Genomic DNA, 14,067 nt, shown 5'->3' with positions numbered 1-14,067 from the left:
ACTCAATCGATCGCATTTACAAACACAAGGCACTTGCGCTAATGTGCGGACCCCCACATAATAGCGCGGACCCCCGCACATTTGCCATAAGCGAGCAAATACTTTCTTCATTTTTCAGGACATTGAGCGCTTTGTCAAATTGGGTCAAAGCGAGCACATGTAAAATCCCCCTCAAGGTCCGCGGATGACAACGGCGGCCGCCTTGCGGGATGTGAGCGGGTGACCGACGCGCGCGCGCGCGCGCACACTGACAGAATGGCGGCAAATGACGGAGAAGGGGCGAGCGAGAGAGAGAGAGAGAGAGAGAGACGGACACAAGGAGAGGGGCACGTCGGCCGGGCTCGTTACCTGGACACTCGGGGCGGGGCGGGGGCCAGACGAGGCTGCGCTAGGATGGACTGACGCCTCCCCTAAGACAAATCGGCGCATGTGGTCAACGGGAGGAGCCTCACAAGAGCGCCAAGCGCACGCCAACGCCGGAACCGGAACGGAACCCCGAACGCAACCCGACTTTGACTTTCTGTCCGCATCCGAAGCGGAGGCCCTTTCGGCTCTAACTCGAGCGCTTCAAAGTGTCCCGCTTCGCTATGCTGCCATGTCCGGCAGCCATTTGGTTGGACGGAAAAACGCGGTGGGGAGATTCCACCAAAAAGATGATCGAAGGCGCCGTTTTTTTGGTTCGTTTTATGGCGGAGACGATTGAAGGCGCCGTTTTTTCGGTTCGTTTTGCGCCTACATGAATCTAAGTCTTTGCATGTTTTAGCAACCGTCTTCAAACATCTCCAGTTGAGGAACCCCCCCCCCGAGGCTTGAACATGCACCTTGCAACTTCCTGGCAACTTCACGCCGCGCGGAGGCCATCGAGTCAAGCGCAAGGAAGGAGCAAGAGAGGAGCGGAAAAGAAAAGGAGAAGAAGAAAGAAAAGGAAGCAGAAAGAGAAGAGCAAAAAAGTCGAAGAAGCGGGAGAGGACGGAGAAAGCGAGAAAAAGGCCAAGCAAAAAAGGAAAGGGGGGGGAGGGCCACAGACCTGATCTGGGAAAATCCTGCCGCTTTTCGGCTCGATGGCGTGTCCTCCTCGAATCTCGTCCTCCACGGCCATGAGTCTTGGCGGGACCATCGGGACGGACGGACAACAGAAGGAGAGGCAGCGTTAGGGTCCGAGAGCGACATGCTGACATTGCGCCAGTCCGCTGAAAAAAAACAAACAAACTGCCCGGCCGCCTCCGATCCAGCGGAGCCCGATGGCCGACGCGGGCGTCTGGGGCCGCTCGGCCGGCGTCTGCGGCCGCTCGGCCGGCGTCTGCGGCCGCTCGGCCGGCGTCTGCGGCCGCCCGCTCGTCTCTCGCATACTCACCCGCACTTTCACACGTCATTTGGGCTTTCGGGGCCCTCCCTATTCCCTCCTTTTTTTGGGGGCCATTTTGTTGACGTCATCCGGAAAAACCCATCCCATCTCTTATCCTCCGCGCGGAGGGGCGACGCTATGACCCCACAGATGAGCAGATTTGAGGGCGCCAGGCGAGGGCCACGCTTTTCAGAGGGCCGACCGGCGGGTCGCCATATAAACCGCTTCTCGCGCGGTTTAAAAAAAAAAAAACCACACACTTCCTTCATCTCTATTAAAGATCCCGCAAAGCTGACGGCTGAGCTTTTTCTTTCCCCGGGCCCGAAGATAATCCCGGAGGAGGATCGGAAGGGCGGGCGGCGGGTCGGCGCCCCTCCCTCGGCGAAAGCCTATCCCGACGAGCGGCGTCAAAAGGCCGCCCCGCCCGCCCAGTTCCTCGGCCCTCGAGCGCAAATCGCACCAACCCAACGGTAGGCAAACAAAAACAGCCGTCGCAAACAAAAGCGCGCAAGAAAGAGTGGCAAAAAAGTGCTTCTTTTTTCTGGCGTGCTCCCGAGCTCTTTTTCTTTTTGTTTGCGGTGAGCTTCTTTCGTCCGCTTCCTTTTGGGTCCGCGTGATTTGCGCTCGAGGGCCGCCGCAGAGCGCCGCCTTCCCGCGCGCGCGTCGTAATGAGGACACACAAAGAAAAGAAAGCAAAAAATCCACAGGTGGACTTTGAAACATGAGCGTTTGGATGCTTTATTGGAGGAAGGCCGCGTACAGCGTTGAGACTTTGGCTTTGTACAAAAGAGCCAGGCGGACACACGCGCGCGCGCGCGCGCACACACAGAAAAGACGTCCAAAAGGACAGAGATGCGGATGAGTGACCTTTCTGACATGAGGAAGGAGAAAAAAAAGTTGTCAGGTCACAATGTCTTTGGCTACACAGAACAAAAAGAAAGACAAGCGGATGCACCGGACATGGAAACGGCGCCCGCCCGCCCGCCAAAACCGGGCACGTTTGCACCGCGCGCTTCCCGCCTAACGCCGCCACACCGTGCAAGCCGTTAGCGCGCTCCCTTATGTTCCCCAGATGCGCTTTAGGACTTTTTCCCTTGCCCCCCGGCTGGCGGCGGGGCTGTCGCGGGGGGCTGTCGCGGGGGGCTGTCGCGGGGGGCTGTCGCGGGGGGCTGTCGCGAGGGGCTGTCGCTAGGGGCTGTCGCTAGGGGCGGGTCAACGACGCCCACGCCGCACGCGACACTAAAAATGATCGGCGGTATTCATTTTTCCACGGGCCTACTTGAAAGAAAAAAGAAAGAAAAAGAGAGACGTTTTATGGCTAATATACAACAAAACACGGCCTCCCATTGAATACTCCCGCGCTTGTGCGTTTTCCTGCTATTTTGCCGTCCAACTGCTTCCGCGCGACCCCCGCGGAACACAGGGCGAATTACGGCCCAAACGGAGCGCAAAACCAGCCCGCCGCAGCAAGACCCTTCCACTTCTCTCGCGCCGATCGCGGAAAATTGCAGCTCGCCATTCAAATGGCGTACCCCAATCGGGACACTGGCAAACAAATAGGACAACACCATTTTTTTTTTCACAGAATAAAAAAAAACAGTCATATAATATCAACACTATCCCTCCCAAAATATATACCCGTATAAGAGGATCAGCGCCGGTAGTCCCCAAAAAAAAATTCTGTCAATCTTGACCAGACAAAACATTGAATGAAGAAAATCAACTTAAAAGCTATCGAAAAAAAGCACAAAAATGAAAACTGCGCGGGGCGACGATTTGGCGCGGCCCGAAAACACGACGGACCGAGCGCGGCGGACGGGGGGCGGGGCGGACCGCGCATTCCGACGGCCGGACGCGACGAGACCGGGTCAAGCGCCGCGGGATTCAAGAGGGAAAGAAGAGGCTGGGCGGCAAAAGCCAGAGCGGGAGGGGGCGGGGCCGGGCCGGGCCGGGCCGGGCCCCCGCGGGTTTACCTGTGGATGATGCCTTTGATTTGCGAGTCCTTCTCCAGCTGCTGCTGGCGCAGACGGCGCTCGCTGTCCTCCAGCCGGTTTTGGTACTGCAGCAGGATTTTGTTGGTCTGCTGCTCCTGCGTCAGCAGGCGGCGCTCGTACTCCTCCAGCTTCTTGTGCGACATGACCAGGCGCTCCTTCAGGCAGTTGATCTCCTCCTCGTACTCGCGCACCTGCCGGGGCGGCGCGAGGCGCGCTCAGCGGGCGGGACCAACCCCCCCCCCCCCCCCCGGAGCGAGCCGGCCGTCTACGCACCCGGTCCATGCGCGACTCGTCCATGCTCTTGGAGTACTCCTTGAGCTTGAAGTCCTCGCGGTCGATGCGCGAGCTCTCGATGTCGGCCGACAGGTGCGGCATGTTGGACACCCACGCCACCGTCCGCTCGTTGGCCGGCGCCTGGCGGCCGGGTGGGGGGGGGGGGGGAGAGAGCGCGTCAAGCGGCGGAGGGGCGGCGGGGGGAACCCGCCCGGCGCCGGCCCGCTCGCCTGTTTGCCCGCGGCGGGCTTGAGGAGGTGCTGCTGGGGCGCCGGCTGCTGCGGCGCCGGCTGCTGCTGGGGCGACTCCCGCGCGGCGGGGCCGCCCGTCCCCTGCGGGCTTCCCGAGCCCTGCTGGCGCGGCGGCCCCGGCGCGGCGTCGTCCTTGACGGACAGCTGGCGCCCGGCCCCGTAGGCCGTCTCGGGCGACGGCAGGAGGTTCCCGCTCTGCGGCCGGGAGTTGGCGGGGGCGCCGCCCGCCGACAGCTGGTGGGACGCCTGGGACTTGACGCGCTGGGCGGCGGGGGGCGGAGCTCGCGGCTGGACGGTGGACGGGGGCGTGGCGGCCAAGGACGAGTGGGAGGTGCCCGTCTGGGAGGTCGGGCCCATCATCTGCTGCTCCTGGCGCGGGACATTTTTCCCGTGATTTGTCTCCCAAAAAATGTCAGAGGTCATTCACCAACTTAGAGATTTTAACCCAAGCAAACAAACAAACGTGCGAAAATCCTTTGGAAAAACCATTAACAAACGTTGCGTTCGGTCGCGTATTCACTTTCCCCACGCTGGGGCTTGGGGACAACCGGGCACGCGCCGCCTCTCGTCACCTTTTTGTCAACGCATCTCTACTACCGTGCCAAAAGACCGAGATTTATTTCGAACCAACAGGTCTGACGCTGTTTTTGGGGGGGACAAATATTGCTATTTTTTTTTTTGAGACCCAGTCCGACACTTTATATTGATTCCTTTTTTGGGGAAAAAAAGAATTCACCATGAAGTGATTTCTCTTTGAAGGCAGATTTCTTCCGTGATCCAAAAGAGGACACCCCGGGTCGATTATATTTCTGCGGACCGATACGAACGAAGCTCGAAAGGCTCTAAAGTTGACAAAGTCGGAGATCGATGGCATGTTTGAAGGGTTTTCGAAGCCGACAACCGGGGCGGCGGGTACGTGACGGAAAGGTTGAGAACCACTGGTATCGTGTCCCCAAACGCACAGGGTCAATTCCTTTGAGGGTCGGGATTCGAACGCGTTGACGCTTGAGGCCGCGTACGGCGCCGACGCGGTATTGCCGTTTAGTACGCAGGGGCGGAGAAACGCGACGACACGAGGGGACGATTCGCCATTTGCCCGCCATCTTCCCATGGAGAGAGCGCTTTTTGAACCGGGGACGAACGGCGGCGCTCCCGGCGCGCGCACCTGCATGTGCACGGACATCTGGCGGCGGGCCAGGTCGGCCCGGGCGTAGTCGTCGCTGTAGCTGTGCGAGTGGACGATGCCGGGCTGGCCCAGGTGGGCGCCGTCGCGGGTCCTGAGGGTGGACAGGTCCTCGCTGCGGGAGAAGGCGCCGCGGGCGAACTGCGGCACGTAGCTGGGGTGCGAGGGCTCGGGGGTCAGGAGCAGCGGGGCGGGGGGCTGAGCGCGGTTGCGCTGCAGATGCGGCGGCGGCGGCTGCGGCCCGTCCGCGGCCGCCAGGTGAAACAGGGGGTTCTGGAAGGAAAGCGGGTAGCGCATGGCGGCGGCCTGCTGTTGCTGCAGCTGGGACAGCGAGTCGCCGGCGCCCGGCCGGCTCGGCCGCAGGCCGCCCGACACGCTGGAGCCGCCGGAGCCGGCCGACGGACCGCCGGCCCGCGGCCGGCCGCCCGGGCCCGAGCCCGAGCTCAGCCCCCCGAAGCTGCCCATGCCGGCGATGGAGGCCTGGGAGGAGTTGAGCATGTCCACCGACTGCAGGTTAGACACGCTGTTCATTCGGGAATCCTGGAGGTCCATCATATAGAACGGCTTTTACTGACACGGAGCCGCCCCGCCCCGCCCCGCCCCGCCCCGCCCCCCCGCAAACGCTCGCGACATGGCTGCGTCGTGATGCGCCGCTCTTTTTGTTTTTTCTTTGCAAATGTCTACTTTTCGTTTAGTTTCGGCCTTGTGATCATCCGACCGACTTTGAAAGGGTCTATACAGCTGCTTGCCAGCCCTCAAAACGGCCAGTGCCATACGTATATGCATTTTGGGGGGAGGGGAACCTCCGCCCACACCTTATGCACAAAAATGGTAAAAACGCGACAATAAAGTAACTATTCTGTACGCTTATGAAACTGGAACAGGAATATCGTGTCGCTCAAAATGGGCCGATCACCCAAGTGATCGACAGGCTTGCAAAGGTGCCGGTTTCGGGGCGTCGACGCCAACATTTCTATTGCGCCCCGTCGGCAACAAAAAGTGGGGGTAATGCATGCCCAAACATCAAGCTTTCATCATGTCCAATAGTTCCAATTTTGAATGGACGCGGGCCGATTTCGATACCTACAGGGCGGAGCTCCCGACCTCCCGCTCGCAAGCGCCCCCTAGCGAAAGGCGCCGCAGTATTTTAGCCACCAAATGGTCCCGTTTCCCCCCGGGGTTAATTTCCGTCGACGGAAAGACCGGCTTTCGCCGGCGGCGGCGCGGCACGGCAACGCGGCAACGCGGCAAGAAGGAGCTCGGCGCTCGGCGCAGGGCGCGCGGGAACGGGCTCTCGCGTGGGGATCGGCGGACGAGCGGGGGCCCCGCGCCGCTCACCTTGCCGTCGGGTTCGGTGATGTCGGAGCTGCTGGTGCAGTAGGCCGGGCTGGAGCGGGCCAGGGGCGGGCGGGACGCGTAGAAGGGGTCTTTGGACGGGGCTCGGCGGAGGAGGCGCTCGCGCTCCTGAAAGCTCATCTGCGAGCGCGACGGCAACATCCCGCCGGCGGAGGTAGGCGAAGGCAGGCGGTTCATGTCCACGGAGCTGGGGACGAGACCAAAAAATAACCCCCGGAAGACCGTCGGCCGCGTTGAAACGGCGGAAGCCAGCCGGCGCGTCCGGAGGAGGGAGAGCAACGAGGCCGACCTGTTGAGCAGGTCGCGGAAGTCCGAGGAGGAGGAGACGCCGCGGCCGAAGGACGGCCGGGACGGGAGCCGCTCGGCCCGGTGGCCGGGCTGCCTCTGCGGGTGCGGCTTGCGCAGCGCCGCGCTGATGTCGTTCAGGAGGCGGGGCAGAGGGCCCAGCTTGATGACGGCGTCCTGCGGGCGACAAATCCGTTTCCCTCCGACGGGCGCCCCTTTCCCCCCGCCTTTGACAAAACGGCGGGCGGCCCGACCTTGCCGAGCTGGGCCACGACCTCCCACAGGAGGCTGTGGAGCACGGACAGCTCGCGGCCCAGGTCGATGTAGCCCTCGAAGCCGCCGGCGTTGGTCACGCTGTCCAGGTTGGAGATCTCGTAGAGGAACTGCTGCATGGAGCCCCACTCCATCTCCACAAACTCGTTCATGAAGCACATGTACTCCTCCTTGCTCCCGAACCTGCCGCGCGGTTTTCGGGAAACGCCGCCCGTTCAGAAAAGCGAGGCCGACCACCGGAGCCCGGGCGGCGAGGCGCAAGGGGCTTCCGTCCGTCCGGGCGCGCCCGTTTCAGGAACGCCTGTTGGTCCGACCGACCGGTTGGGGCGCGCCCCGCCCGCTGCCCCGGGACGGGCTCCGGCGCGTCGGCGCGCAAGGATGCGGACGGACAGAAATTGGAAATCGGAAAGAGAAACGAATGGGACCAATGGGACCCCCGGCCCAAAAAAAAGCAAAAGGGACCGTCGATTTCCTTAACCCCGGCGCCGGGGGCGACCCGCACTGTTTCTGGGCAGCGGGCGGGATGCGTATACACATATCGGCGGCGGCCGGCGCGCGCCCGAGCGCAACGACGGCGCAGAGACATGGACCTACTTGGAGAAGTTGGCCAGGTTCTGCACCACTTTGGCGATGAGCGTGAGGGTGCGCGAGGTCTGCTCGTCGGGATATTCCTGCGTCAGGTTGAAGAGCGACGGCGACATGATGGCGGGGCACAGGAAGCGCAGGAAGAGCGAGCCGCTGATCAGGCGCTCGGCGATGTCCTCGCGCCCGCGCTCGGCGCAGCGCACTCGCCACGACGCGAACACCTCCTTCAGCTCGCGCGGGAACACGCTGGCGGCGCACGACAACGAAACGGATTAAAATGACTCCCGGAGGAATCCAAAGACCGAAAAGGCGCCGGTCAACAGACAACAGACAACAAACAGGAGGAAAAAAATATTTGGGGTGCGGGGGTGCCCGGAAGATAAAATACTAGATTCCAAATGAGACAAAACTAATATAAGAAAAAAAACATTTCACTATAATTCAAAAAAAATTAAAAAAGAAACGATGATATTAAAATGATCCCGAATGATCTCGGCGTGCGACAAGAAATCTAAATTTGACTCCAAAAATGAAAGGCAAACGCGCAGCAAAGGGGCAAAATCTCGCGGCGGCCGCCGACCAGTGGGAACTGACGATCTTGCAGAGGGCCAGCTCGCAGCACATCCTCAGGTTGGCCTGGTGGTCCGCCAGCACCGAATGAGGCGTCCGCATGGGGTCCACCTCGCAGTTTTCCTCCGACTCGTACAAGGCCCGGATGAACTCCCCTGGGGAAGACACTCGCCGTGAGAAGCCGCCCGTTTACGGGAAGGCCTCCCCCCCGGCCCGCTTTCAAAACGCACGCCCGGTTTATTCGCGGGGAGGCTTGGCGGTTAGCCCCTCCCTCCGCCTCGCAGCCCACGCCACCTGGCCTTCTGTGGGGAGGTTGCACCTTCTCCCCGGGTCCGCGCGGGTTCGCCGATCCGGTCGCGAACCGACTACAGACTCCGGAGTTAATAAGCCGCGCGACCGACACGCGAAGACGTTAGCGGTCGGAGCCGAGAAGGCGCCCCGGTCGGGTGGCGTCAACGGCCCCGCCCCCTTTCCCCCCTCCCCGTTGAACAGCCGGCGCCCGCGCCCAGCCGCGATGACGGCCCAAATTCGATTCGCGACGGACCCCCCGGGGCGCAGGTGTGTAAAAATAGAGCCGGGCTCCGCGGGAGATTCCGATCAAAACCCTCGGCGGTGGCGCTAGGAAAGGCCGCCGCCCATTCAAAGTTTGCACCCTTTCCAAACTCGGTCAAGTTAAAAGTCCCGCTTTTTAACGGAGGAAACCCGGATCCTATCGTTTCGCCCGCAGCGCGACCCGAGCCGACTTCGGCAATCCGGCTGATTGGCGCGCGCGCATCGAGGCGAGGACGGCGCCGGGACCTTTCCGAGGCGCCGGGAAGGGCCCGGATCGGGAGCGCGAGGAGGAGGACGCGAAGAGGAGGACGCGAAAGCGGCGACAAAGTTACCAACCGATAGCATCCTTGAGGTACTTGTGTCCTATGAGCTTGAGGTACTCTTCTATTGCTTTGGTGGCCAGAGTGTTCTCTCTGAAGATGAGGTGCTCCCGGTCGACGAATCGGTCCACCTCGCACATGGCCATGTCCGACAGGAAGTCCTGCACGCAGCAAATTGGAAGCGCGTTTTGGACGCGCCACGGAAGACCGTCGACCGGGGCCCGAGACGTCCGCCCCGCCCGGACCGAAGCCGAGACGCCGGGCCGGGTACCTTGGCTTTTCCGGTGCTCTGCAGGATGTGCACCAGGGCGCAGGCCACCTCCTCCTTGCTCTTGACGCTGAGCACGGGCTCCAAAACGGCACAGAGCGTGCGGTAGTTGTTGGTCACGTACTCGGCAAACTCCTTGTACAGCTCCATGGGCAGGATGTTCATGGTCTGGAAGCGAGACTTGAGGCGCAGCGAGGCGTTGATGATCTTGCCGCCGGCGACCACGCCCGCCCCCTTGGTGAGCACGCTGGGCTGGATGACGGGGTACCACTGCTCCACAAACTGCCGCCCCGCGATGCTGGAGATGGGGATGCTCACCAGGCCTAAATAGGTGCTCTTTTCCTGGGAGGGACGGCGGCGACGCACTTTCTTTTATGTGCCGAACGGACTTTCGTTGGTATGGCGCTCGGGTACTCAAAGCGCTTTACCCTGACGAGTCGTTTAGCTAGCGATGGCACGCGCGGCATCGGGAGCGACTCTCGCTCAAGGACTCTTGCTCTCTAATTTTCTTTTGTTGAAAGGGAACGCCCGAGTAAAAGCTTGCTCGCGGCAGCCGGGGTTAGGGTCGGGCGACGGGCCGGACCGCCTGCGTCGCCGCCCTTGCCGTTAGCCGCGGGCGCTTTGGATTGACGGGGTAGGCTGAACCCGAGCCGCTTCCGGCCGAAGCGGGGTCTCGCTATAGATCCCCCGGCCCCGCGATGGAGGCCTCGGGTACGTCCGTATCGAAACGAAACAGGAAAGGCCGCCCCCTCAAGAGCTACGTGGCGGTCCGAGCGGGCGAGTCCCGTCGGGCCGGATCCGCGCCCGGGTCTCGAAAGATACATTTGAAAGTTGTCGACGGGGGTCGCTCACCTTGCGCCTTTTCTTGTCCGTCTCCTTGTAGAGGTGCAGGCGCAGGTTCCTGACGGCGGGCAGGTTGTTGAACTCAAAGTGCTCCCCCCAGAAGACGGTGTCGGTGCGGGGCTTGCTGGTGGTGCGCGCGTAGAGCATGTCGTCCAGGCACAGCTCGCAGTAGTAGCGCTTCTTGGCGGGCAGCTCCCGCGCCTCGATGATCCAAAGCTTCAGCACGTTATCCACGCGCCGACTGTTGTCCTGCGGGACGCGCGCGGACGCCAAGTCACTCGCCGGACCCGGGGCGACTCCCCGCCGAGAGAACCCGGGCTATATGGATTTGGAGGTACTGTGTCGCACGCTATGCCTTTGGCCATTTTAAGGCACGTAAAAGACATGATAGTGCTTATTCGGCATTGGAATTCATGCTATTCAAATGCAGGTATGTGCAAAAAAATGGTCCCTTTTGGTTCCGAGTCGACCCCCAATACGGAAATGAGGAAAAGAAAGTGGACTTGCACCGGGAGAATGACGGGAGGAGCACTTTTGCCACCTTGTTCGGCGCCTACTGGCGGAGGCTCCGAGCGGTCGCACGCCGGACCTCCCCCTCCCCCGCGAGCTGCAAGCGCCTCGCGGTTCCGGCCGAGGGAGCGCTGCAGCTGAAGGGAGGCGGACGTCGGGGCGCTCCCCGACGGCGCGAGCGTGGAATTGAAAGTCGCGAGGCTTCTCAAGTCTGCCTCGGCGCCATCAATATTGGCAACCTACTGTGTCACATGTCAAAGGTTGACGGCCGCGGCGCGCGATTATTTCAAAGTCCCGTTGACTTCCCCGCGCGACAGCCGGAGGAGAGCACGGGCAGTTGAGGGCAAGATCTTAACAGGCAAGGCCTGGGTCTTTCCCGCCGGGTTCTGACCGACGACGACGACGACGACGCGGGCGTCTCCAGACTATCGCCTCGCAGAGAGCAAGCGGATAGGGGACGGCGGTCCCGCCTTCACCTTGTTGGGCTTGACGGCTCTCTGCAGGTTCTCGATCCATTTGTCCCTCTCGGCCGCCGAGCGACACGCGAAGCACTTGGTTCCCGACGACGTGGTCACCTGCGGCCGCGGCCAGGGTTGGTAATTGCGGCGAGGGACGGGCGGAGTGAGGGGGGGCCGGCGGGCGGGCGGGCTCACCTCAAAGCAGTACTCCTGGCCCAGGATGCTGGAGTGGACGGGCTTGATGACGGCGTCCTCGTCCAGCGTGAGGTCCAGCGCCTCGGCGGCGCTGCTGGGCGACAGCAGCGACTCGTGCGAGTGCGACTCTTTGAAGCTCTGCATCAGGCGCGTCCTGCCGGCAAAGCCGCGTGGGTCGGGGAGCCGACAAAGGGCCCCTTTGGCGCCGCGCTTAGCGCCGATTGCGCGGCGGGCCGAGTCGGGAGTAGTAGAAGCGGCCGCGACTAACTCCGGTTGCCGGAAAACCAACCCTAACCCTAACCCCAGGTCGAATGTCCAGATAGCGTTACGTCTCTCATTTGCGCGTACTTTTATACTTTGGAGGTGTTTATCCACGCGTCGCCTGCGCTTTTTGGACAATTCGTCTTTGTCAGGGCGGTCTTTTCATTCGTCCCGGTCGCGGAGGCGACAGGGGACGAGCGTCGACCCGGTCGTTTTTGGAGAAGTGGACATCTCTGTCCGAAATGTGGATTTTCTCTGCGGCGTAAGCCCGCTTTCCGAAAAGCACCGACGGTAGCTATACATGAAGAAAGACGCTTCCCGTTGGCAAAAGAGGCGAGGTGGACGGATCCGACGCAGACGAGCAAAGCGGCGAACCCTGACCTGTCCTGGTCGGCGCTGCGGAAGCGAGGCAGGATCATGTGTCGGAAGCTGCTGCTGCGATCCAGTTTGGGCTGACTCTTGGCCCTCTTGATGGAGCCCTTCAACCTCCTGCCCAGGAAACTCTGCGCGCCGGCCGCGGGAAAGAGCACATGGGCGCCGCGTTAGCGCACAGGGGCCAGGCGATGAGCGGCGCCCTTCCCATCCGCTCAAACTCCAAACTAGAGAGGAGAGTGGGACTTCTTGGACTTTTTCTTGGAGAGCTTTCACCCCTAAAACGCCCCCAGCCCCCGTTCAGTACAGTCAAGCGCCATTCGACGTGGGCGCGCGGCGTCTACTACCCCATTCAAGCGCCGTTCGTTGAAGGTCATCCGGAATATACGCTCTTTGAGAGTAACGCAAACATATTTCGCAAGTGGGAGAGAACAAAGCAACCAGTCATACGACAGTCATCGTCAAATCAGGAAAGCATCATCAAATCAACAAGAATATTCGGCAAAAAACAAAAGCCTTCCCGTCGCTTCTTCTTCTTTCACAATCACATCGTTTCTGACTTCAGTGCCACGCCATCTACTGGCTGGCAGCGGATGTGCATTCAAGGAAAAGGGAGGCGGAACAAAAGGAGATCAAATGAACCTCCACTTTATGCAGCGCTTTTCTACCTTAGCCACTCGTACAGAAAAACGTTTTGGTTTACTGGGCATACGATTATTTGGATGCCGGATTTTTTCTATGCCAGACGTCGGAATCATCACGGCCCACAATTTCAGGTACTTTGCACATGTCCGCTTGCTGGTATAACGAAGGCCGGTAGACAGAGGGCGGGGCGCCCCGTTTTTCACGTCGGAGGGGTTCCACCTACCTCCACTGGGGGCAGCGCTGCAATGAGGCTTCCTCCCGCCACGGGACTCCGGCCTCCGCCCCAGTATGGAAAGGGGGGGGAGGAGGAGGGCGAGCGGGGCAGGGGGAGCGACAGGCAAGGGGAGAGGGGCAGCGAAGGGGACGAGGGGGGCGCGCCCTCACCTTTCTTGGCGCCCCCGGGGCGGCGGCGCCCCCGCTGACGCCGAGCGGGGACGGGCCACGCGGCCAGGGAGAGCGGCAGGGGGGAATGCGGGGGGGTGGCGCCGGGCCGGCCGGCGGCGGGGCGGGAGGAAGCCGGAGGCAGCGAGAGGGAACAGGCGGGAGGGTTACTCACGGATTGTCGGAAGGGTTGAAGGGGGGCGCTGGGGGGGAGGTCCATGCTGGGCTGCTTCCCCGTGGCGATGCTCTTCCGCCGGGGTCGGTGATCTGGCGAGACCGACGAGACGTTAGCCGGGTGCTGCTTTTCAAAGCCTTTGCCGACCTCCCATCGCTGGGGGCGCGGCCGTCCGCTTTGTGCCAGCCAATGAAAACCACAACAAGAAGAAAGTTCAGCAGAATGGCCTGTACCCGCTCCCTTCGTATCGCGCGGATGCGGTATGGATCGGAAAGTCGCGATGTTTAGATTGGCGGGGGCCCATATTATTGTCAAGATGGTAGGCGTTGACTCCAATCCCGGAGGGCCGGTATCCCGCACGCTTTCCAGCCCTCTGTCACAAAAACAAATGATTAGAACCATTTTCCAGCATTCGCAGAGCTCGCTAATAAGCTCATCGTTTGAATCGGGCGCGCCGCGGAGAGACAAGGGCAAAACATGCAGGATACCGGCCCCGCGAACACCTGCCATCCAGACGGTCCCGCGACATTTTCCCGAGCTTGCGTGCGTCCGTATCGTCGACGTGCGCGAGGGTCCAAAATGAGACGAGGCCAACGCGGGAATCGCCCCCTTCCCTGCCGGTGCTTTTTAAGCGCGGCGGGCGCGGGGCGGCGACGCCGGCGCCGGCTTATTTCTCGGCCGAGGAGTCCTGCGAAGCGCCCGGCGTACTCTTCCCGCGTTTTCCTGCCGCGAGTGATTTCGGTTTGCACCCTTTCTAATTTTGTTGCATTTTGCGTTTCGGTCGTAGAAAGCGGAAGCCTCGACGCGCCGCGACAATCGATCTTTCGATCGGAAGGGATCGGGAAACTCAAAGCGCCGCCGGAAAGCGACGGGGGAGCGGGGACGGAGCCGGCCGTCGCAAAGGCTGGGGTGCGTCGGCCCGTTCCCCGGGCCTTCTGGGACGTTTTCGTCAACCGTTTCGTATTCCTCATT

General features: G+C 61.6%; 1 protein-coding gene across 7 annotated transcripts in view; it reads right to left on the bottom strand.

The window, feature by feature from the left end:
• syngap1b (synaptic Ras GTPase activating protein 1b) overlaps positions 1-14,067 on the bottom strand; it is a 36,879-nt gene that overhangs the window by 5,247 nt on the left and 17,565 nt on the right. For 5 of the 7 annotated variants that reach the window (XM_088411435.1, XM_088411436.1, XM_088411437.1 and 2 more), the window contains 18 exons: positions 13,096-13,187; positions 11,904-12,025; positions 11,262-11,415; positions 11,085-11,183; positions 10,108-10,347; positions 9,259-9,597; positions 9,004-9,148; positions 8,126-8,270; positions 7,555-7,791; positions 6,942-7,143; positions 6,692-6,864; positions 6,385-6,589; positions 5,029-5,586; positions 3,843-4,232; positions 3,613-3,753; positions 3,319-3,530; positions 1,028-1,103; positions 349-410 (listed from right to left, as the gene is read on the bottom strand). In XM_088411435.1, the coding sequence (XP_088267561.1) occupies positions 349-410; positions 1,028-1,103; positions 3,319-3,530; positions 3,613-3,753; positions 3,843-4,232; positions 5,029-5,586; positions 6,385-6,589; positions 6,692-6,864; positions 6,942-7,143; positions 7,555-7,791; positions 8,126-8,270; positions 9,004-9,148; positions 9,259-9,597; positions 10,108-10,347; positions 11,085-11,183; positions 11,262-11,415; positions 11,904-12,025; positions 13,096-13,187 (3,592 nt within the window). Of the gene's footprint in view, positions 1-348; positions 411-1,027; positions 1,104-3,318; positions 3,531-3,612; positions 3,754-3,842; positions 4,233-5,028; positions 5,587-6,384; positions 6,590-6,691; positions 6,865-6,941; positions 7,144-7,554; positions 7,792-8,125; positions 8,271-9,003; positions 9,149-9,258; positions 9,598-10,107; positions 10,348-11,084; positions 11,184-11,261; positions 11,416-11,903; positions 12,026-13,095; positions 13,271-14,067 lie in introns of all 7 variants that reach the window. The other 2 variants (XM_088411438.1, XM_088411440.1) reach the window with 2 other exon arrangements.

Source organism: Hippichthys cyanospilos, chromosome 3 (genome assembly GCF_059441005.1).
Source record: "Hippichthys cyanospilos isolate Australia breed blue-spotted pipefish chromosome 3, RoL_Hcya_1.0, whole genome shotgun sequence".
Lineage (NCBI taxonomy): Eukaryota > Metazoa > Chordata > Actinopteri > Syngnathiformes > Syngnathidae > Hippichthys > Hippichthys cyanospilos.
Note: the sequence above shows the minus strand (reverse complement) of the source record. Positions and strands in the feature narration are given on the sequence as shown.